This window comes from Tubulanus polymorphus, chromosome 8 (genome assembly GCF_964204645.1).
Source record: "Tubulanus polymorphus chromosome 8, tnTubPoly1.2, whole genome shotgun sequence".
NCBI classification, from domain to species: Eukaryota; Metazoa; Nemertea; class Palaeonemertea; order Tubulaniformes; family Tubulanidae; genus Tubulanus; species Tubulanus polymorphus.
The window spans coordinates 5,027,897-5,050,957 of NC_134032.1; the positions used below are offsets into that span (position 1 = coordinate 5,027,897).

A 23,061-nucleotide genomic window follows, 5' to 3' on the forward strand; every position below is an offset into this window, starting at 1 on the left:
GTATGATTTCATCAGAAGCGGCAGGCATAAATAGAAATGATAAGTAAATCGGATTATTCAGTCAAAATTGTGGATAAACGATGCGGAAGTCTGATATAAAAGCAAGACCCTGACATGGGAATGCTGGTTGAATGACGAAGCTATCTACGATCTGTGTAGGGCCGGCGTGAAGTTTTTCGGGTGCTACAATATCGGCGGCGGTTAATATAAAAATTTGTAAACATATAATTTCAATATTTAAATGTTTTAGAAAATATGTTCGATAAGGGGTATGCAGGTTTTGCAGGTTTCAGGAGAACGACCCCGATAAGAAATTTATAATAGCACGGCTGTCGTATACGGCTTCGCCTCCTCTGACTGCATGTGTATCAGGTGACAATGTAAGAAGCAGTATGCACAGGCTCTCGCCGATATGCTTGGGATATAGTTCCCGGGGTTTTTGAGAGTGTATCTGTGTTTTGAGTGGGTATTCTGCAAAAAATCAGAGAAAAAACGTCTTGCTATTGATACGTTTAAAAAGATAATGACCGCTGGCTCCACACACGGTGACATCACAAAATACTAACAAATTTCGTTTTTGAATAAACAAAATAAGACTTTTATTTTACATGACACTTACTTGTAATATTAGCATATTATTCACACTGGCCAGTGTCCTCAGCTCCGCGGTAGTTAAGGATGGGTAGCGATCGAGCCAATACCCTGTTATACGTTAAAATGTGGTTTTAATTTTTTTTTAAATCCATTCCTACTACATAGAATATTTCAACTAAAAACCACTCGTGACCCACACGAACTCAAACGACATGCACCACTCGAGATCCAAACGAAGACTTATCGCTATGCTGATCACACGTGACCAGTGTGAATAGTATGTTATTCACACTTACCTCTAAACTCAAAAACTGACTGAAAGGAGGAGCAAACTGAAGAATATAACTAATGACACATACACGCGAACACTTCAAAACGACTAGACCATCATAACACCGCAGTACCCACTATGAGCGACATTTGTATTCAATAAAATGCTGTCCCAAATCGCGTCATTACTCTGTTGTGATGCCTATCAACACCGTTGGCTTTCCAAAACCATAACTGAAAACCTTTGACAGTTTCATTTGATGAAGCTAGGACGACCGGACTGATCCACAAACCAACACGCAGACAATCAGAGCCAACTTTGAAAGAAACCATGACTCGAGAATGTACTGGTACGTGTACGCGTTTCTTCAAGTCGGGTGTTGACGCCACGTTTCGGCTCTTGTAGTTTAAAGTTTGTATGGTTACTTCAGTTCGAAGTTTGTAACTTCATATGTCTGCATTGTGCTGCCACCTATTATTCTTATAATTTTTCGGCTTTTTTACGTCATTCTTGGTAGCCATATTTGAACGCAGCTGGTTTTTGGTTTAGCAATATCTTGTCAAAAGGCTCAATTGTTCCGTAAGTTTAATTCAAGATAATTCGTAACTTTATTTATCAGTTGCATATTAGAAGTAAGTTTTCTGTATATTGAATCACAAACTTGTAAAGTTTCATTTCATATTGTAGAAACGTCTTTTCGTCTTGGTCGATATGGTCGAATAAAGTCAGTTTGGAATTTGAGAAACAAAATTCTTGGTTGTCAGTTGCAACATTGTTTGGAACAAGTAACTTGCTATAATGGATTCGGACAAGGAAGATAAGCTCAAGAAGTCGAGAGGTGGTTTTAAAGCTCAAGTGACCAGTAGGAGCAATAAACTGCGAGCTGCGTTAAAATTGAAATCCGGAAACGATGAAGTCGATAAGCTACTTATGGATTTAACTGACGCGTGGACAAAGTTTGAGGAATCCCACGACCAGTATCATGGTTTAATTCCGGAAGAAGATGTGGATCGCGTTGAGGAATCGTTCGTGTATTTCGAAAGGGAAGAAGATAAGTACCATGAACTCAGGAAAAAGGCAAAATGCTATCTTGCTTTTAACGTTGTCGATCAAAAGCAGGGACAATCCCTCACCGAAGAGCGCAGTAAAGTTATGCCAGACGCGGTTAACAAGGCCGGTTCTTGTCAAAGCGATATTGACCATGACCGGTCACGGTCTACTGCTGTTCGTAGCGAAGAGGACTTGAACTCTTTGGTGCAAAATCTCGTTAAGATGTCCTTGCCGAAACCTGAAATGCCGGTTTTTAGTGGTCATCCTAGTGACTATTGTTACTTCGTAAATGCTTTCGAAAACTTGATCGAATTGAAAACGTCCTGTAGTCGCGAAAGATTGTATTATCTTGTTCAATACACAAGAGGTGATGTACAAGAACTAATTAAAAGTTATCTCGTTAACGATCCAGATGAAGCCTATCCAGAGGCTAGGCTTGCTTTGAAAAAGCGATTCGGAAGTAATTACGCAATTGCGACGGCTTTAGTTGATCGTATAATCGATGGTCCCGTGATTAAGTCGGAGGATGCGAATGCATTAATGAACTTGAGTGTGCAACTATCAAGCTGTCATAATACTTTACGTGAAATCGGCTTCATGAGTAAAATCGAAAACCCCGATAATCTTAGGCGAATTATTGCTAGATTGCCATATGATTTGAAAAAGCGCTGGCGTACTAAGGCGGACTATATTTTCTTTTCTATGTCGCTTTTGAATGTCGCGAGATACTTTTGGAGGATATATCTGTTTTCGTGGAAAATGAAGCCCGCATCGTCAACCATCCTATTTTCGGTAAAATTGCAGATGGCCCCCGGGATAAAAAATTTCACGGTGTTGCTAGTTTGGGTAAACAGAAGAGTTGTGCTGCGAATTCTCAACAAGTGCAGAATGTTACCGTCACGCCACGGTCATTAAACCCGAATAATAGCTCGTGCTTTCTGTGTAAACAAGACCATCTCTTGTCAAACTGTTTAAGTTTTAAAGACAAACTCATGCATGACAGATTAGCGTTTTTAAGAACCAACAATCTGTGTTTCAATTGTTTCGGCGTGCATCATCGGGCACGTAATTGTCGAAAAATGCCATGTGGCGTGTGTGGTTATAGACACAATATTCTATTGCATCGTTACGCTCCTGCGCCCAACATTTCGCCTACTGATAACTCGCCTACGGATGTCGCTGTTCAACAGAATCGTACTACGAGTTCTTTCATCAAAAAGCCACATGTTGCTGTTGGTATGCCTATCGTGCCTGTCAAGGTTAAAAGAATGTCTAATGATTTATGCGTGATGACGTACGCTCTTCTCGATACGGGATCAAATTCAACATTCTGTTCAGAACAATTGCTAAGCGATCTAGGGTGCTGCTCGAGTGATAGGCGAGTTGCTCACTCCTTGTTTACATTGAACTTTTTGGATCGCGAATCGGTCTCTCTTGTCGCTGATCTTCGCGTTTATGATTTGGAGGAAAACTCAATGCTTGTTTTTAATGATGTTTATTCGCAGCCAAAGTTACCAATTGATCGTAGCGATATTCCTAGGCAGGAGGAAATAGACAGATGGGTACACTTAGACGGTGTACTTCTATCACGAGTTGATGCCGAGGTGAGTCTAATTATTGGCAGTGACAACAGCTTAGCTTTAGAGCCAATTGAAGTTAGATCGAGTTCTCGCGGTGGTCCGTATGCGGTGAAAACAATTTTCGATTGGGCGGTCAATGGTCCATTATGCACGAAGAATAATCGATCGCAGCCTAAGTCATGTTCAATCAAGTCTTGTTCAATCAAGTCCGACGAAAGTCTAAACAAACAGTTCGAGGTTTATTGTAACATGGAGTTCAACGATTTGAATACGAACAACTTATCCGATACGTCGTATGATGATAAAAGAGCGCTAACTATCATGGAATCAACTGTTAAGCTGACCGACGACGGTCACTACAAGTTAAGCTTGCCCTGGAAACATGATAAACCGAGCTTGCCTAATAACCGCGCTTTAGCCAAGCATAGATTTGATTTGCTTGAACGTCGTTTCGATAAGGATCCTAAGCTAAACGTCGAGTACACCGCATTCGTCGATAAGATGATTAATTGCCGGTTTTGCGAATTGATTCCTGATGAAGATTTAAATCGCAATGATGGGCTCGTTTGGTACCATCCGCATCACCCTGTATACCATCCGCGAAAAAACAAACTCAGGTTCGTCTAAATTTCATGGTATTTCACTCAATGATAATCTCCTGCAAGGACCGAATCTAACTAGCCTATTAATTGGCGTATTGATACGTTTTAGGCAAGAACGAGTCGCTTTTATGGCTGATGTTGAAGGGATGTTTAATCAAGTTCGGGTAACTCCTATGTGCGATGTTCTTAGATTCCTATGGTTCTCATCGAGTCACGAGATAGTAGAGTATAGAATGCGTGTACATTTATTCGGTGCTGCGTCCAGTCCTAGTTGCCCTAATTTTGCTATTCAGAGATCCGCGATTGACAACCGCGACGTGTTTGGTGACGATGTTATAGATACTGTGTTGCGCAATTTTTACGTGGACGATTGTCTGAAGTCTGTATGCTCCGATGAGTCTGCCGTTGATCTCCTATCTCATGTGATAAAAGTTTTAGCGATGGGCGGCTTCAGATTAACTCAAGTATCTTCGAATTCGCGTCGCGTCTTGGAGTCTGTTCCGGAAGCTGATAGAGCTAAGACAGTTAAAGATTTAAGTTTTGATCAGTTACCTTTCGAACACGCTCTCGGTGTCTTGTGGAATATGGACACTGATGAGTTTTGTTTTAAAGTCAACGCACGAGAGGATGCAAGGAAAACGCGTCGCGGTATATTAGCTAGCGTTAGCACTCTGTATGACCCTATCGGTTTTACGGCTCCTCTAACTCTGCGCGTTAAATCGCTCCTGCAGGAGCTTTGCCGTCTTAAGCTTGGATGGGATGATCCAATACCCGACCGGTACGGAGCGATTTGGTTGTCATGGTTAACTGACATATCTAAGATCGAAAAGTTAGCAATCGAGAGATGCTTTAAGCCTTGCGAATTCGGAGAGGTTAAGTCGGTTCAGCTGCATCATTTTTCTGATGCTTCAGAGGCTGGTTACGGTTCTGTGTCTTATATTCGCCTATTGGATGATCGCGACCGTATTCATTGTAGTTTCGTAACGGGAAAATCACGAGTAACTCCTCAGTAATAGGGATAATAGGCTTTCAGGCCAAAGGTCGAACGGTCGAGCTCGTAAAAAATGAAAAACATGAAAATAATTACAATTTCTACTTGAATTACTCGCGAAACTCATAAAAATGAAAAATAAATTCTCACACACTCGAATTTATTTTTCATTTTTATGAGTTTCACTCCTAATTCAAGTAGAAATTGTAATTATTTTCATGTTTTTCATTTTTTACTCACCCGCCCGTTCAACCTTTAAACTGAAAGCCTATTATCCCTATTACTCTTAAAATAATCATATAAATGAATAACATTTAAATTGACAGATTATTCAATATAAAAGTATATATTTACAACGTTATTTCAATATTCATATTTGTGTGAGTTAGATTTTATACATTAAAAGTGTTAGTAAAGTGTGATTGAAATAATGCATGATATAAATCATTGAACTTCTAAAATCAATTTTAATAAAAAATTTAGTATTAAAATGGAAGCAAATAAGTACTACTGTCCAACATGTAATATCAATATAGATAAATCCCAAAAAGCAAGACACAATAAAACTAAAACACATTTAGAGAATAAATTGAAATTAGAATATAAACATGATATATTAGAAACTAAATTAGATGAATTAAAGAATGAAAAAGAAACATACAAATGTGATACATGTAATCAATCATTCAGTGATAAAAGATATTATAATGAACATTTAAAATCTAAAAGTCATATTAGAAATATGAATAATGATATTTTAGGTGAAGATTATTTTGATAAAGATAATGATAAGAAACAGAAGGCAATTAAAAGCATAAAAAATAAATTAAACAATAAAAGACCATACATGGAAGATGTAAGAAATTATATTAATTCATAAGATAATAAAAAAGATATAGAGATAACCGAAGCATTCAAAAGTGATATTGGCCCAGCAGCTATCGAGTTTAAATTTCATAAAGGAAAAACATTAGAAGAAAATAAAAAACATTTAGAAAATATGTAAGAAATAATAAAAATAATAACTGATGTTGAATATCCTAAAATTAGTATATCAGTTAAAGTTAAATTCATAAAATCTGAAGATAAACCAATATATAATATAAATTCTCATTCACAACATATTATATCTAAACAACATATAGATGATAAATTAGATAAATATTATAATGAAGTAAAAACTAAAATAGAAGAGACATATTTTGAAGGATCTGGTTTAATATTTGATGAAATAATATTTATGACTTTACATGTTTATAACACAAAATATAATAAGTTAACTAAATCAAAACCAATTGATGAAAATAATGTATCATATTATAAAGAACCAGATATTGAAGCATCGAGTTATATTAAACTACCATTTAAAACTAATGCTGTAATATATGTACAAAATGAAGATGATAAATGTTTTCTATGGGCTATAATAAGTTGCTTACACCCAGTTGAAGATTATAATAAACATACTATAGATTAACTCATTATAAACCATTTAAAAATAATTATAAGATAGATAAGTATCCTTATAGAATTAAAAACGTCCCAAAAATAGAAAGAGATAATAATATAAAGATAAATGTATTTGATTTAAACAAATTACCAAATACAAAAGGTAACAATATAAAACATTATTGATTAGAACCTTTATATTTATCAAAAGATTATGATTCAAATGATGTTATAGATATACTATATTATGAGAATCATTATATGTGGATTAAACAAATCGATTTATTTTTTAAATCAGAAAAAGATCACCATAATAAAATATATCTATGTAGAAAATGTTTACATAGATTCAGTAATGAAAGTACATTATTAAATCATAAACAATTATGTGAAAATCATGATTATTGTAAATTAGTTTTACCAAATGAAAAAGATAAAATATTAGAATTCAAAAAATATGATTACAAAAATAAAGTACCATTTGTAATATATGGAGATTTTGAATCACTAAATAAAGAATTAACTGATCAAGATAGAAAAGAAATATATTATAAAAGAAAGAAATTAAATTCTAATGAAAATGATTTTTCAGATGAACCACCAAAAACAAATACTATTAAAAAGATTCATCAATCAGCTGCAGCTTTCGGGTTATATATTAAATCTGATTATCCAGAACTAATCAAAAGTGAATATTATAATTATAGAAATGAAAATGTTATCAATCATTTTTGCGACTTATTAATTGAATATGAAATGAAGTTTAGTAAACTATTAGATACAAATATAGAAATTACAATGACAGAAGAAGATAAAGAAGAATTTGAGTTTTCAGATAAATGTTATTATTGCGAAAAACTATTTAATCTAACAGATAAAAAAGTAAGAGACCATGATCATTTGAAAGGAAAGTTTAGAGGCGCCGCGCATGAGAATTGTAACTTACAAGCGAAGAAAATTAATTTTGTACCAGTTATATTTCATAATCTATCAGGATATGATGCACATTTATTCATCAAACAGTTATGTCATAAAATAGAAGAAATTAATAATGAAATAGAAAGATTAAATTCAAATAGATCAAAAGATAAAAATACCAACTTATAAATTTAGAATGTTAGCTAAAACATCTGAGAATTATATATCATTCCAATTTGGGTGTTTAAGATTTATAAATTCATATAGATTTTTAAATAGTTCATTACATAACTTATCAAAATCATTAGTTGATGATGATTATAACAACACTATCCAAAACAACACTATCCAAATAATGATGATTTTCAATTAATGAGATATAAAGGCGCAATTCCATATTCTTTCTATAAAAATCATAATGATTTCAATATAACTGAATTATTAAAAGAACAATTCTATGATGAATTAAAAAATGAATATGTTAAAGATGAAGTCTATAATAGAACATTGAATATTTGGAATCATTTCAAAATAGAAAATCATGGGCAATTAGTAGATATATATTTAAAATCAGATGTATTATTATTAACCGATATATTCGAAAGGTTTAGAGATGTTAACCTAAGATATTTTAATATTGATCCATGTCATTGTTATTCATCACCAGGTTTAACATGGGATTGTGGATTAAAATTTACAGATATAAAAATGGATTTGTTAACAAATATAGATCAATTACTATTATTTGAAAAATCTATAAGAGGAGGAGTTTCAGGTGTATTAGGTGATAGATATTTCAATGTAAATGATAACCCTGGATATAAGTTATTATATATAGATGCAAATAATTTGTATGGATGGGCAATGATGGAACCACAACCTTATGGAGTATTTGAATTAACTGAAGTTTTACAGAATGAAAATAATGACAAATTTGATTGGAAGAAAAGAATTCTAGATATTGCAGATGATTCAGATACTGGTTACTTTTTTGTTGTAGATTGAGAATATCCTGAACATATTAAATTTAAATCTAGAAATCTAGCATACTGTCCAGAACATAAAACTGTAACTCATGAAGAATTATCGAATTACCAAAAAAGAATTAAACCCGAAAATCATATTCATACAGAAAAGTTAATGGTAACTCAAGAAGATAAATATAATTATGTAGTACATTATAGAATGTTAAAGTTTTATTTGAGTCAAGGAATGATTCTAAAAAAAAGTACATAGATATATTTCATTTAGTCAATCTAAGTGGTTAGAAAAATATATAGATTTTAACACCAAACAGAGAACTGAAGCTAAAACTGATTTCGAGAAAGATTTCTTCAAGTTAATGAATAACGCATTCTATGGTAAGACTTGTGAAAATATTAGAAATAGAAATGATATTGAGTTAGTAAGTAATGGCAAAAGGATAAGGCATTTACAATCATATCCTAAGTTCATTGGTAACAGAATATTTGATGAAAATTAAGCTGCAGTTAAGATGAGAAGAACATCAATGAAATTTAATAAACCAATCTATGTTGGAGCATCAGTTTTAGAATTATCAAAATTACTTATGTATGAATTTGATTATAACATATTACAACCACTTTTTGGAGAAAAACATATAGAAATATTATATTTTGATACCGACAGTTACATATTAATGATAAAAACTGATAACATAACTGATGATTTAAAAACATTAAAACATCATTTTGATTTTAGTAACTATCCTAAAGATCATGAATTGTTTAGCAATGATAATAACAAAGTTCCAGGGAAGTTTAAGGATGAATTAGGTGGTGAAGAAATGATTGAATTCATTGGTATTAGATCTAAAATGTATTCATATAAAACTAAAGAACATGAATCTAAAAAGTTAAAAGGAATAACTAAAAGTGTAGTAGAAAAGAATATTCATTTCAAAGGTTACATCAATTGTATATTCAATGGAGAAGTTAGAAAACATGAGATGAGATGTTTAAGATCTGAAGATCATGAAATGTTTATTGCAGAAATTGAAAAGATAAGTCTAAACCCATTTGATGATAAAAGATATATTCTGGATGATGGAATTCATACAGTTGCTTATGGTTGTAATTTAGATGAATACTTAAAATTTAAAAGAGAAGAAACAAAAGAGAACGAGATAATGAAAAGAATTCTAACGTGTTAATCAAATTTCAATAAAAATATGTATAATAAATGGAGAGTAAACAAGCACACAGTGAATTCTTAAATAAAATAAAAGATACTTCAAATGTCAAATCAGTAGATTATAAATTTAAGAAGTTAAAAGAATTAATAATCCATAAGAAATATCTAATTACAAATATTGATACAGTTACTAACAAATATGGAGATAAATTAGTTATACACTTAGAATATGAACGATTAAAAGGAAGTACACATAAATTCAGAACATATTTACCGGATAGATTTCATAGATTATCAAGTGAAGATTTAGAAGAAATATGTTCTGGAGATTTCTATTTCGTATACAAAGGTAAGAATGAAAAGGGGCACCATGAAATAGATTTCGAATAAGAAAATATGTAAAATAAATGGCGGAATTAAAAGAATACAGAATATTTGTTGATTCAAGAAAACTTACAAATTATAAATCTCATAATTTACTAGTACAATTAGATAGAGAATTTAAGAATTGTGTTGATTTAAAATTAGTTAATATAGGTTTATGTAATTCTTTTTATAATATAACGGATAAAACTATTGAAGATAATGCTTTTATGATTCATATTAGAAATGTAAATAAATGGTTTCACCTAATTTTAAAACCAGGATTATATAATTTAGAAACATTAGCTCAAGAAATTAATAGAAGAGCACGGTTGAAAATTAGAAGAGATGATAAATTTTTAATCAGATTTATAAAAAGTGATAGCACAAATAAGATTAAAATAAAGGTATATGATGAAAGTCAACATGCATTTATGGTAAAAAAAACCATTAGCTAAATTGCTAGGAATTGCACCAGATACTGTTACAGGAAACATAGATGGTAATTCAAATATAATACCTTTTACACACTTTTATATTTATTGCAATTTAATCGAGCCTACAAAAACTTTCGAAGCAACTAAAGAAACAATTTGTAGTTCTGGTATACTAAATATTTTACCGCTGAAAAATGTTAAACAATTTGGAACTCAAATAAATTATAATTTAACATAATGTGATTTTAAACCTTGTATTCCTAAATTTAACAATTTTAAATTAGAAATAAGAAATCATAATGGATATTTAATTGATTTGAATAACTTTCCTGTAATTTATGAATTAGTTATAAGATGTAGAGAGTAATTTTTTCACTATATAAATGAATTTAATGTTGGACCGCGTATATGTTTTGGGTTTGATTTTAAACATGAGAAAGAAATGAAATTTAACATTAATGATGTAATTTCACATATCAAAAATATTACATTTTCTAATGAAACAACATTTGAGTATGAAACAACAATAGATAAAGAAACTTTTAATGTAGATAAGATTACTAATTTAATTAGAAAATCTTTAATATTTTATGAATTAGATGAAGATTTTATCATCGATGATATTAAAAAAATAATAATTGAAATATATACAAATGAAACTAGTAATGAAATAAATGTTGAATTAATCATAAATAAGTTAACTAAATATTTTGATGATAGTAATTTTTTTGATAAATAAATGAGTGATAATAAGTGGATAATAACTGGATTATATAATGGAGCATTACTATCAGTTGGAACTGTTGGTTATTCAATGGTATTAAAAAAGTACTTAAAATGGGAAGTGTTAATGTTGATAGATTTAATATAAATGATATTTTAAAATTAACATTAGCAGTTACTTTATCTAATTTAACTATTGATTATTTAGAAAAACAAAAATATATTCCTCCCATATAAATGCATAATTATTTTACTAAATAAATGGCTTCTGCAGTTATAACTATTATAGGATCGGCAATTGTTAACGCTTTAGCATTTACTGGTGGTGGATATTTATTTAAACATAGATTAAAAAGACGTAACTTAGATTTAGAGAAATACAATAAAGCAGCAGAAGAATATAGAGAAAAGAGACAAAACTATATGGATTATATTAACAAGGAATTATATGATCAGAAGATTTCACATAGTGATTTTCAATCAGTCGATGATGCAATGAGTTTATATAACGCAGTTACCAATAAAGAAAAATTACATCTATACAAACCTAAATTATCAGATTATTATACCCCAAGTAATGAACAGAAGAAATATGAAATAATATGGATTTTAGGCGGAACTGTTATTGTTATATTTGTTGCTTATAAGTTTACTAATTAGTAATTTTTTTTGCTAAATAAATGGAAGATAAAGTTGATAATATTGATATAATTCCTCATGATATTAATAAAACTAAATTAAAAATATATTTAGAAAAACAAATATTAGAATTTGAAGATAAAAAAGAAAAAATATTTAAAATCTAAAATTATATATTATTTGATTATAAGCGGTTCGGTTACAATTAGTTCTGTAATAACATTTCTAGCAATATTCAGTCCATTAACACCTTTAGCTATATCAATTGGTGTGTTAGGATTATCATCAAGTGTTTTAACCGGCATAAGTTCTAAATTAAATATAAAAAGTAATAAAGTAATAAAGAAAAAATTAAAACTAATATAAAAGAAATTAATAAATTGAAGAATACACTAGATTATATAATGAGTTTAAATGGCCATATAACAGTTGAAGAACAAGATAAATTATTAAAAGAATTAATAAATTATTATTTTTTTAATAAAATAAATGGTAGATAGTTTTCCAAAAGCTTTCCAATATAATAAATCAATTAAATATAATATTCCTGCAATAGATTTTAATAAAGATATTACATATAGAAATGAAGTTTTAAATTCATTAATTGATTTATATATTTATGTTACTGAAAGTAATAATTTTCATGTAAAGATGGAAAATGTATTTCATGTGTATACAATCAGTTTCAAAAATTTAAATGAGGCAAAACAATGGTTATTAAAATCTAATATGAAGTATTGGCAGAACCAATTAAATTTTGCTGTTTATTGTGCAACAACAGGTTGTGGAATTATTTGGAATGATCATTTAAACAAACCAAGTTTACCATTGATGTTATCACTTTTTAGATTTCATACATATTTTCAAATAAAATTAATATTAGATGAATTAGAATGTCCTTTACCAGGTTCAAAATATTTTAAAGAATTGAATAATAATATTAATTTTTCTAAGTTTTATGAAATATGTAATGAATTTAAAATTAATTCAAATAAAGATTTTAGAGCAAAAATTGGAACAATGGGTGGATTAGGAATATTGTATACTAAAGAATTTGGAAAAATAATGAAAAATTCAGATAAAAGAACACTAAATTGGAATGAATTACCAAAATATTATAATAATATACAACAACAAAATAATAATGGTTGGGTTAATTTCATTTTAGAAAATAGTGAAGGTTTTACTAAAGCTGGAATACAAAGAATAAATCAATCTATTAGAACTTATTTGATATGTATTCTAGGTGCGCAAGTTGAAACAAGATCCCCAATAATTGGAAATGATAACACTTCTTTCGATGCGCAGAAACAATTTAAAGTATTATTTGAAGATTCAATTCATAATGATAAAAATAGATCGATTCCGGAAAACATTGTAAGATATCAAAATTATTTAGATAAATCACATATTAGATTAAATTATTGTATAGGCCCTAATCTATTAATTATTTCTAATGATTTAGTATTAAAGATGGGAAATATAATTGGTTATAATAATCTAATTAAAACAGCAACAATAAATAATTCATTTGGATTGAATGATATAAATAAAAAGATTATTACTGCTCCAAAATTAATGGAAGGTGAAAAAAATAAAAAAACATTCAATGAACTGAAACTAAAACTAATAATATTAAATTAAATAATGATTCTAAAATTAAAGATTACAATACATCAGAAAATATTAGAACTGATAATATACAACATGATATAATTACACGAACTGATGATAATAAATCCCATGAAAATACTAAATTAGCTATAACTTTTATAGGAATTGTAATCGGAGGAATATCATATTTTAGATTTTAATTTTTTTATTATGTAAATGGCAGAAGGTGGAGAAGATATTCCAATGGGTACTTTTGGTGATGAACCCGGTATAAGTGATGAACCACAACCTGATTTTAATGAAACTAATATTGATAATGATGATGAATCATCATATAATTCTAATTAAGCAGATAGTGGTTCTAAAGCCCCATCAACAGATGAACATGATAGAAGAACTAGATCGAGAATACCTACTGAAAATTTAGACCCAGGTTTAGAAAGAGAAAATATAGAAAATTATGAATATATTTATAAATTCAAACCTGCATTTGAAAGATCTGGGTATAATATAAATGATAAAGTCGCCAGATTTTTAGTAAAAAAATTAAAACTTTTTAAAGGTAAATATTATTATCAGTTGGATGGTGGTTATTATATTGATATCACTGATCAAAGAACAAAACTAAACAAAATATTAGCAAAATCAACTTTGAGTGATTTAAAAATATCTAGAATTAAAAGAATAAGTAATAGTAATGAAATAACTGATATTACACAAGAAGAAAAAGATGATAATATAAGAGTATTTGGTGAAAGAATTGATGACTTATTTAAAATAATCAATAAAAATTCAGAACCAGAAACAATTCCTAAAGAACCAGAAACAATTCCTAAAGAAGTTATTAATTCCAAAACTAGTAAACTTAATTCAAGAGAAGTTCAAACTGAAAAACTTTTACCGAAGGGATTACTTGATGCAACAGATCAACAATTAGAAGATTTAAATATATTTTCTAAAAAAACAATTAGAGAAATAATAAGTATACGAAATGAAACTGATAAAATTGCGCGCGAAAAACATATTAGATATAATAAAATTAAACCTTTAGAAAATAAATTATTTGACACCAGAAAAGAATTAGAACAATTAGAATTAGATAGAGAATTTAAAGTTATTGAAGAAATTGAATTTAAAAAAAGAAATGCATATTTAGAAAAAGAAATTGATGATTTAGAATATAACATAGAATTTGAAAAAGAAAAAATGAAATTATTATTAAAATCATATGATTATTGTATTAATAGATTTAAAGTTGTTGTTAAAGAGTTGATACTAAAACCAAATTCTGACATATCACTAAAAGATAGAATAAAATTATTATTTAAGTTTGAAGGAATAACAATTCTTTCAATTCTAACAGCTGTAACTATGTAATTTACAACAATTGGTTTAGCGATATCAAATGCTTTAAAATCTACTCCTACTCCCAATAAACCAGATAAACCCCCGAATGATAATAATTCTATACAAGATAAAGTTAAAGATGGTTTAAAGAAATTAGCAAAATATTTATGGGAACTATCAAAGAAATCTGCTGCAGCATTACCAGGAATTATTGCATCAATTGTTGGTTTTATATTGAAATCTGCAGGAAACATTATTAACTTTGCTGCTGAACATATTATTTTATTTTCAATTACAGTTGTAAGTGCTATTATTTTTGGGTAAGTAAACATGATAAAAAATAAATAATTAATTTTTTTGTTAAATAAATGAGTGGGAGTTATATAAGTCCTTCTAAGATTTCTAGAATATCTAATGCTATTAAAGCAGAAAGATCACATCATATAATTACTCATAACCCTTCTAATATTAATCCCGATGAAACTTTATATGTTAGAATTCCTCGATTAACACAAAATACTTTTTATGTTCCAAATAATATTTATTATCAGCCGATATAAAAGTAATCGGTAATAATAATAATTATGTTGTCGATAATGTTGGAAGATATTTGATTAAAAAATTAACTATAAAGATTGGTCCAGAAACAGTTTTCTCATTGGATGATTATAATTTATTTATGCATTATAAAGATTTATGGTTAACTAAAGAAAACAGAAATAATATGATATTTCAAGGAATCCAATCAGAAAACCAAAATAAATTAAGATCAGGAGCTAATGACGCAATAGTAAACTCGTACCGCAGATAATTTGATAAAAAAGATTTATGGAAGCAAATATAAAATTCCATTAGACTTTGAATTGATAAATAATAATGCGCCTTTATATAAATATGCAATTCAAGAAGACGTTATATTCGAAATAAAATTTGCTCCTGTTAATGAAATTGTATTATCTAGCGTTGTTAAAGATATGAGTTATAAATTATGGTGTTGTTGATAATTTAAGTAATTTAATACCTACTACATCTAATAATGTAATACCTACTACATCTAATAATGTAATACCTACTACATCTAATAATGTAATACCTACTACATCTAATAATGTAATACCCTCTACATCAAATAATGTAATACCTACTACATATAATAATGCAATAATATTAAATGTTAGTGAAAATAGAAATTATTGTGATTATTGTAAAGGTGAATTTTCAAACGCTCCATCAAATTGGAATAAACATATGAATACAAATTCACATATTACTAATGTTATAGAACGTGTTGGTTTAAGAGAATTTATAGAACACGCATTTAAATATGTTACAAAATTTGTTTCAAATAAAAAAGTAAATGGTAAAGAATTATATGAAGATTTTTTATTAGCAACACCTAATAAAGATGAATTAGATTTAACCGATGCTAATAAAATATTAGGATCAAACACTGTAAATGAAATATTAGGAGCAAACACTAATAAAGATGATAATGAAAATGGCGCCATACGGCACCCACATGGTGATATAGTTACAGATAAGCATATTGATAATAAAGATTCTATGAAACATTAAGTAGTAACTATTGATGATGTGATAGAAAGGATGAATAAGCATAACAATGAAACAACTATTGATGATGCGGTAAAAAGGGCGAAGAATTAGTATAAAAATAATGAAGAATTAGAAGAAGATTCGGTAGAGAAATTGAATAGCTTGTTAGGGTCTGATAGTGAAAGTGATTCAGAAAGTAATTATCTAACAATCAAAAAGTAATAAAGGTTGAAAATAATAGTAAATAAAAAAGGGTGTTTTAGGTATTAAGGTATTTAATACATATCTAATACGTATCTAATACGTATCTAATATGTATCCAATACATATTATTTGAAAATACCTTAAATTATATTTCTTTTTTAAATTTATATTGAAACCTCAGTAATAATAAATAACCCTTATTATTTTCAAACTTATTCATATATTTGTTGAAAAAATAAAAACAAATTGGTTGAAAATTGTATAAATAATATTTATTTTAAAAAAGGGGGTTTTAAGTATTTAAGGTATCTAATAGGGTATCAGGTATTAGGGTATCAGGTATTAGGGTATCTAATGGGGTATCAGGTATTAGGGTATCTAATAGGGTATCTAATACATAGATATATAAGTAGTTATTTTATAAACTTATATTCATAGGGAAATTGTAGTCTCAGTAATAATTTTGAACCTTTATTATTCTTTAATTTATTCATATATTCATCATGTAATTCAGTAGGTATAATTTGATTTTCTTCCAATGATTGTTGCATAGATTTTCTATCTTTGTTATAAAATAAAACTAGAAATCTTATATTCTCCCTAAAGTCTTTAACAATTGAATTATATTTTTGATTTAAAACCCATGTTGTTATCCCGAAATGTCTTCCAGAGAAAACTAGATAACATAACTCACTTTCTCTAACTTTTGAGTATTCTTTTTTGAAAAGAAAATATTAATAATATAATAGAATTCACTAGCTAGTTGAAGTTATTGTTTTTTAATATTTTTTATTCAAAATCTATTATTCTTTAACCACTCATTAAAAACTCAACGTATTGTTCATTATTTGGATCATTGTTCCATTGATCAATAAATTTCTTTGCCTTTGTTAACTGTTCTAAATATAACTGTAAATCTAGTTTATTAGATTTAATTATGTTTTCCTTCTTTTCTAAAGGTCTTAAATTCTTCCAATTCCAACTAAGTTTTTTATTGTATTCATCATTCATGTTAAATTTAGAAATCGGTAACACGTGATCAATATGGTAATAATCCCCATAATTATCTATATTCATTTTATCATCGAATTGATATACAATCCATGATTTGAGAAATTCATCTGAACAACCCAATAAATTAGATAATGTTTCTGAATGCGTTTCTTTGTTGAATAATTGTGTTAATCTAGATCTTAAGCATTGTTTCAATCTAAAATTAAGATCTGTTTGATATCTTTCTCTCATATATTCTGTCATATAATCATTATAAGCTTCTCTATTATCTTCTCGATATTGTTTGGTATATAGTTTAAAACAAGTTTTACAGTAATATTGAAAACTATCTTTGCTAATCTTACGCTTACTAAATTCTGTTAAAGCTAATTTATCCAATTCACACTTCTTGTAATATATATTTATAACACCAGTGTTATTTGTAATATTGATAATTTGTGGTTGTTCTGGTTCCATTTATTATATGTATTTTTTACTAAATTGGTTAATATTTTAGAATCCTCTTCCATTTCTTCGACCAACGTCATCCTTTTTCATCCTTCGTTGCTTTTGATAAATTGTTTCGATTCCTTGTTATCTAAATAATACCACTGGGCAAAAGCGCGCATTCATGCGCGCTTTTGCTTAATGCGCATGCGTTAATCATAATTATATATTCATTCTATAAATTCTGTAAAATAGAAACAACACATGCGTTACATGCGTCACATGCGGCCATTGATGTCCGGTTTTGCTTAATGCACATGTGTTAATCATAATAGAAACAACCGACATGAAATATCTAAATAATACCACTGGGCAAACCGCTCTTATAGGAGCGTTTTTGCTTAATGCGCATGCGCTAATCATAATTATATATTCATTCTGTAAATTATGTAAAATAGAAACAACCGAACACAGAAAATATCAAAACGTGTTCGCATTAGGCAAAAGCGCGCATTCGTGCGCGGTTTTGCTTAATGCGCATGCGCTAATCATAATTATATATAATTATGTAAATAGAAACAACCGACATGAAATATCTAAACGTGTTCGCATAAGGGAAACCGCGCATTCATGCGCGGTTTTGCTTAATGCGCATGCGCTAATCATAATTATATTTACATAATGAATATATAATTATGTAAATAGAAACAACCGACATGAAATATCTAAATCATACCACTGAGCAAACCGCGCATTCATGCGCGCTTTTGCTTAATGCGCATGCGCTAATCATAATTGAAACGAATCATAATTGAAACGACTGAACATAAAAATTCACCAAACAGATTTACACAATACATTATACAAGTTGTTCGGCCGTTTCTTCCAATACATCATTTGATTTCTATAAATACAATTTATAATTACAAACATTTTTCAATTGCCGGTAAATATTTAACTACATCAACAAATGTTAAACTTAATCATTGGAGTCTTAATGTTTTTGAAATTCTTATATAGTTTCTTCGTCGATCTTTTAGCGATTCTTGTGCTAATTTCTATTGGTTCGATATCCATTGCTGTTGATTCCTCAGTCAGAAAGAGTATCTTGAGTTTCTCTATCACTTCTTGATGCGTATGGCGTTTTATTAATCTAAAAGATATTAGCGGCAACTCCAGCCATCTAAAGGATATACTAAATACACTTAAATATATCTAAAGGTTTCATATTTAATAGCCCTAATAACTACAAAAAACAGTACTTACATTTAGATTTAGAATTGTAAACTATAGACTCCTAATTTCGTTTCGAGAGATAGAATATCCTGAGCATAATGTTACAGCGCCTGTTCATTTCTTGCCACGTCATCTGGTTCCGGTTCTAGAGTGTTCTCTGCACGTTTGTAATAATGACTCATATGTCTCGGCGTCATAGTAACAGCTGTAACAGCTGTGAATTTATAGATTTATTCAATAGTTCATTACATGAAATGTATATAGGCTCAAATAGAATCATGTTCTAGTATAAACAGCTATGCATTATTTCAATCACACTTTACTAACACTTTTAATGTTTAAAAATCTAACTCACACAAATAGTAATATTGAAATAATGTTGTAAATATATACTTTTACATTGAATAATCTGTCAATTTAAATGTTATTCATTTATATGATTATTTTAAGAGTAATAGGGATAATAGGCTTTCAGGTTAAAGGTTGAACGGGCGGGTGAGTAAAAAATGAAAAACATGAAAATAATTACAATTTCTACTTGAATTAGGAGTGAAACTCATAAAAATGAAAAATAAATTCGAGTGTGTGAGAATTTATTTTTCATTTTTATGAGTTTCGCGAGTAATTCAAGTAGAAATTGTAATTATGTTCATGTTTTTCATTTTTTACGAGCTCGACCGTTCGACCTTTGGCCTGAAAGCCTATTATCCCTATTACTCTCCTCTGAAGTTTACGACTATTCCGCGTCTCGAGTTAGCTGCTGCAACCGTATCGATTCGCCTAGATTGCATAATTACGAGAGAGTTAGACTTTGATGTTGATAAGACGTTCTATTGGACTGATAGCACATCGGTGTTGAAATATATTCGTAATGAGGATAAGCGATTTCAAGTGTTCGTTGCTAATAGAGTTGGCGTTATTCGTGAGCATTCGGAGCCTTCTCAATGGAACTTTGTTGATGGAAAGCTAAATCCTGCTGATGACGCCAGCCGCGGTTTAAGTATCGATGAAATGAATCGTGATTGTCGATGGCTGAAAGGTCCTGATTTCTTATGGAAAACTAAGGAATCGTGGCCGACACAACCTGATTTAGGCGTCGTCGAATCGTCGGACGTTGAGGTTAAAAGGTCGTCTAAAGCATGCGCGTCGTCGTGTAAACTTGATTTGGACAACGATGTTCTTATGAGCTATTTCGCACTATTCTCGTCTTGGTCGCGCCTTAAAAAGTCCGTTGCCTTGATATTGCGTTTTAAGCGTAAACTTATGCGTCGTGATCATGGTGATGTTTCTAACGGTCCGATTTCAGTTGGTGAGCTCCGAGAAGCTGAGAGAGCAATTTTGTCTTACGTTCAAAGGAGAGCGTTTCCAGAAGCTTTCAACGGTTCCACTCTCAAACAATCGTCAATACTCGCGCTGAGTCCCGTTGAGATTAATAACTTGTTGTGCGTAAGAGGGCGTCTTGGTCGTTCAGAGCTTTCCGAGTCATCGAAACATCCTATAATATTACCGAAGAATGGTCACATCACTGACTTAATCGTACGGTTCTATCATGATATCTATGCGCATAGAGGTCGTGAGTATACGCTCTCTAAGATTCGCTTGAAGTTTTGGGTTGTTAATGGTAAATCCGCTGTGTGGAGAACTATATCGAAATGTATAAATTGCCGCAAACGAAACGCAAAACTTTCACAACAGAAGATGTCAGATTTACCGCCGGATCGCGTCTCTCCTGATAAACCACCATTTTCGTTTGTTGGACTTGATTATTTTGGTCCGTTTCTGGTTAAACGCGGTCGTGTGCGTGAGAAACGTTATGGATGCATCTTCACTTGCCTTGCAAGTCGCTCCGTTCACTTAGAAGTATGCCATTCCCTGGATACCGACTCCTTTATTTCCGGTCTTAGGCGTTTTATCGCGCGGAGGGGTCAGCCGGAGAAGATCAGAAGTGACAACGGTACTAATCTCGTGGGCGGTCAGCGTGAACTGAAAGATGCCATCAATAACTGGAATCAAGACAAAATCCAGGAGTTCTTGTTGCAAAAGGAGAAAGAATGGGAGTTTACCTTCAAATATGGGAGGTGTTTGGGAAAGACTCATTATATCGATTAGAAGTGTTTTGTGCGCGATTACGAAAGAACAGGTTCTCGACGATGATAGCTTGTTAACCCTCATGTGTGAGGTCGAAGCCATTGTTAATGGTCGTCCGTTGACGAGCGTCTCCGATGATCCTACTGACTTGGAACCACTTACTCCAAATCACTTGTTGATTTTGCATTCCGGACCAACATTGCCGCCAGGGAGTTTTTCTCAACGCGATTTGTACGTTCGTCGGCGCTGGCGTCAAGTACAATACTTGGCCGATGTTTTTTGGAGAAGATGGGTACGCGAGTACTTACCATTGTTACAAAAAAGACAGAAATGGTTCAACCCTCAGAGGAATTTCGTTGAAGGCGATATCGTTCTTGTCGAAGATGATCAGTCGCATCGATCGTCTTGGCTTTTAGGTCGCGTTATCGAACCTTATGCCGGAAGTGATAGTTTGATTCGAAGCGTTAAACTTAAAACAAAGTCAACCGAGTTAGTCGACCAGTGAACAAGTGCGTTCTTTTGGAATGTATTACTTAGGGTTTACTAAGTAACTTAGTGTTTACCTATATGATGAACATTAATGTAATTCATGTACCTATTTGAGTGTTTCGTTGTTATATTGTTGTATATTTGTTTGGTTAAATCACATAAAGTGTTTAACGGTGCCGGGAATGTTGACGCCACGTTTCGGCTCTTGTAGTTTAAAGTTTGTATGGTTACTTTAGTTCGAAGTTTGTAACTTCATATGTCTGCATTGTGCTGCCACCTATTATTCTTATAATTTTTCGGCTTTTTTACGTCATTCTTGGTAGCCATATTTGAACGCAGCTGGTTTTTGGTTTAGCAATATCTTGTCAAAAGGCTCAATTGTTCCGTAAGTTTAATTCAAGATAATTCGTAACTTTATTTATCAGTTGCATGTTAGAAGTAAGTTTTCTGTATATTGAATCACAAAACTTGTAAAGTTTCATTTCATATTGTAGAAACGTCTTTTCGTCTTGGTCGATATGGTCGAATAAAGTCAGTTTGGAATATGAGAAACAAAATTCTTGGTTGTCAGTTGCAACATCGGGGTTTAAGTGTTAATGTATGAATCCCCATCAATCATTTTCGGAAGAACCTTCTCATCATGCAGAAAACGACGTAAAAAGGGGGAAGGGCAAATCATCACCTAATATCGTCAGTGTTAAACACGGCCAAAGAGCTAGACTGTACCACCAAATAACAAGCGTCCAAAAGTTCGAACAACTATACAACAAACAAACGTTTATTAATTAGGATATCAGTGTCGCCCCCGGGAGCCAGCATGGGATGAGCCGGGAATGCAGATCCTGAAGCCTTGATCTGTAGCTCAGAATTATTATTTCACTGTTGTTTATTAAAGCCGTACTTGATTGAAGGGAACCCAACAACCCGTAGAACATTCACATTTTGCAAATATCCAGTCTCACTGTATATACGAAATGAGGATGACGCTAGCCTCCACCTACAAAATCCATCAAATCTCACATGTAAATATACCGCCACAAAACCCTTCATAGCTCATCGAAATACATCCTGACCCAAGTTGACCTTGGTGCTTGTCTGGTGAATCGCCATTAAGACTGCCATCTCTAAGAATTTTCAACGAAGGGTACTTTTGGACAGATGGCGTCCAACTGAAACAGTATCGGAGACTCCAACAAACCTCAGCATTTCGAAAGCTGTCTCCGCTCATTTTGGCCATTCTGCATATATTGATACTTACCAGAACCTTCCCCCCCCCCCCCAACATTTACCCTGGAACTCAAGTGACAACTTTGCCGTT

At 30.9% G+C, this 23,061-nt stretch overlaps 2 protein-coding genes across 2 annotated transcripts in view; both read left to right on the forward strand.

The window, feature by feature from the left end:
* LOC141909685 (17-beta-hydroxysteroid dehydrogenase 13-like) overlaps window positions 1–23,061 on the forward strand; it is a 146,740-nt gene that overhangs the window by 95,181 nt on the left and 28,498 nt on the right. The window lies entirely within an intron of this gene.
* LOC141909905 (uncharacterized) lies at window positions 1,664–21,275 on the forward strand. Its single transcript, XM_074800588.1, has 4 exons — window positions 1,664–2,588; window positions 2,720–4,112; window positions 4,207–5,095; window positions 19,896–21,275. Exons 1-4 carry the CDS (start codon window positions 1,664–1,666, stop codon window positions 21,273–21,275), a joined length of 4,587 nt encoding a protein of 1,528 aa, XP_074656689.1.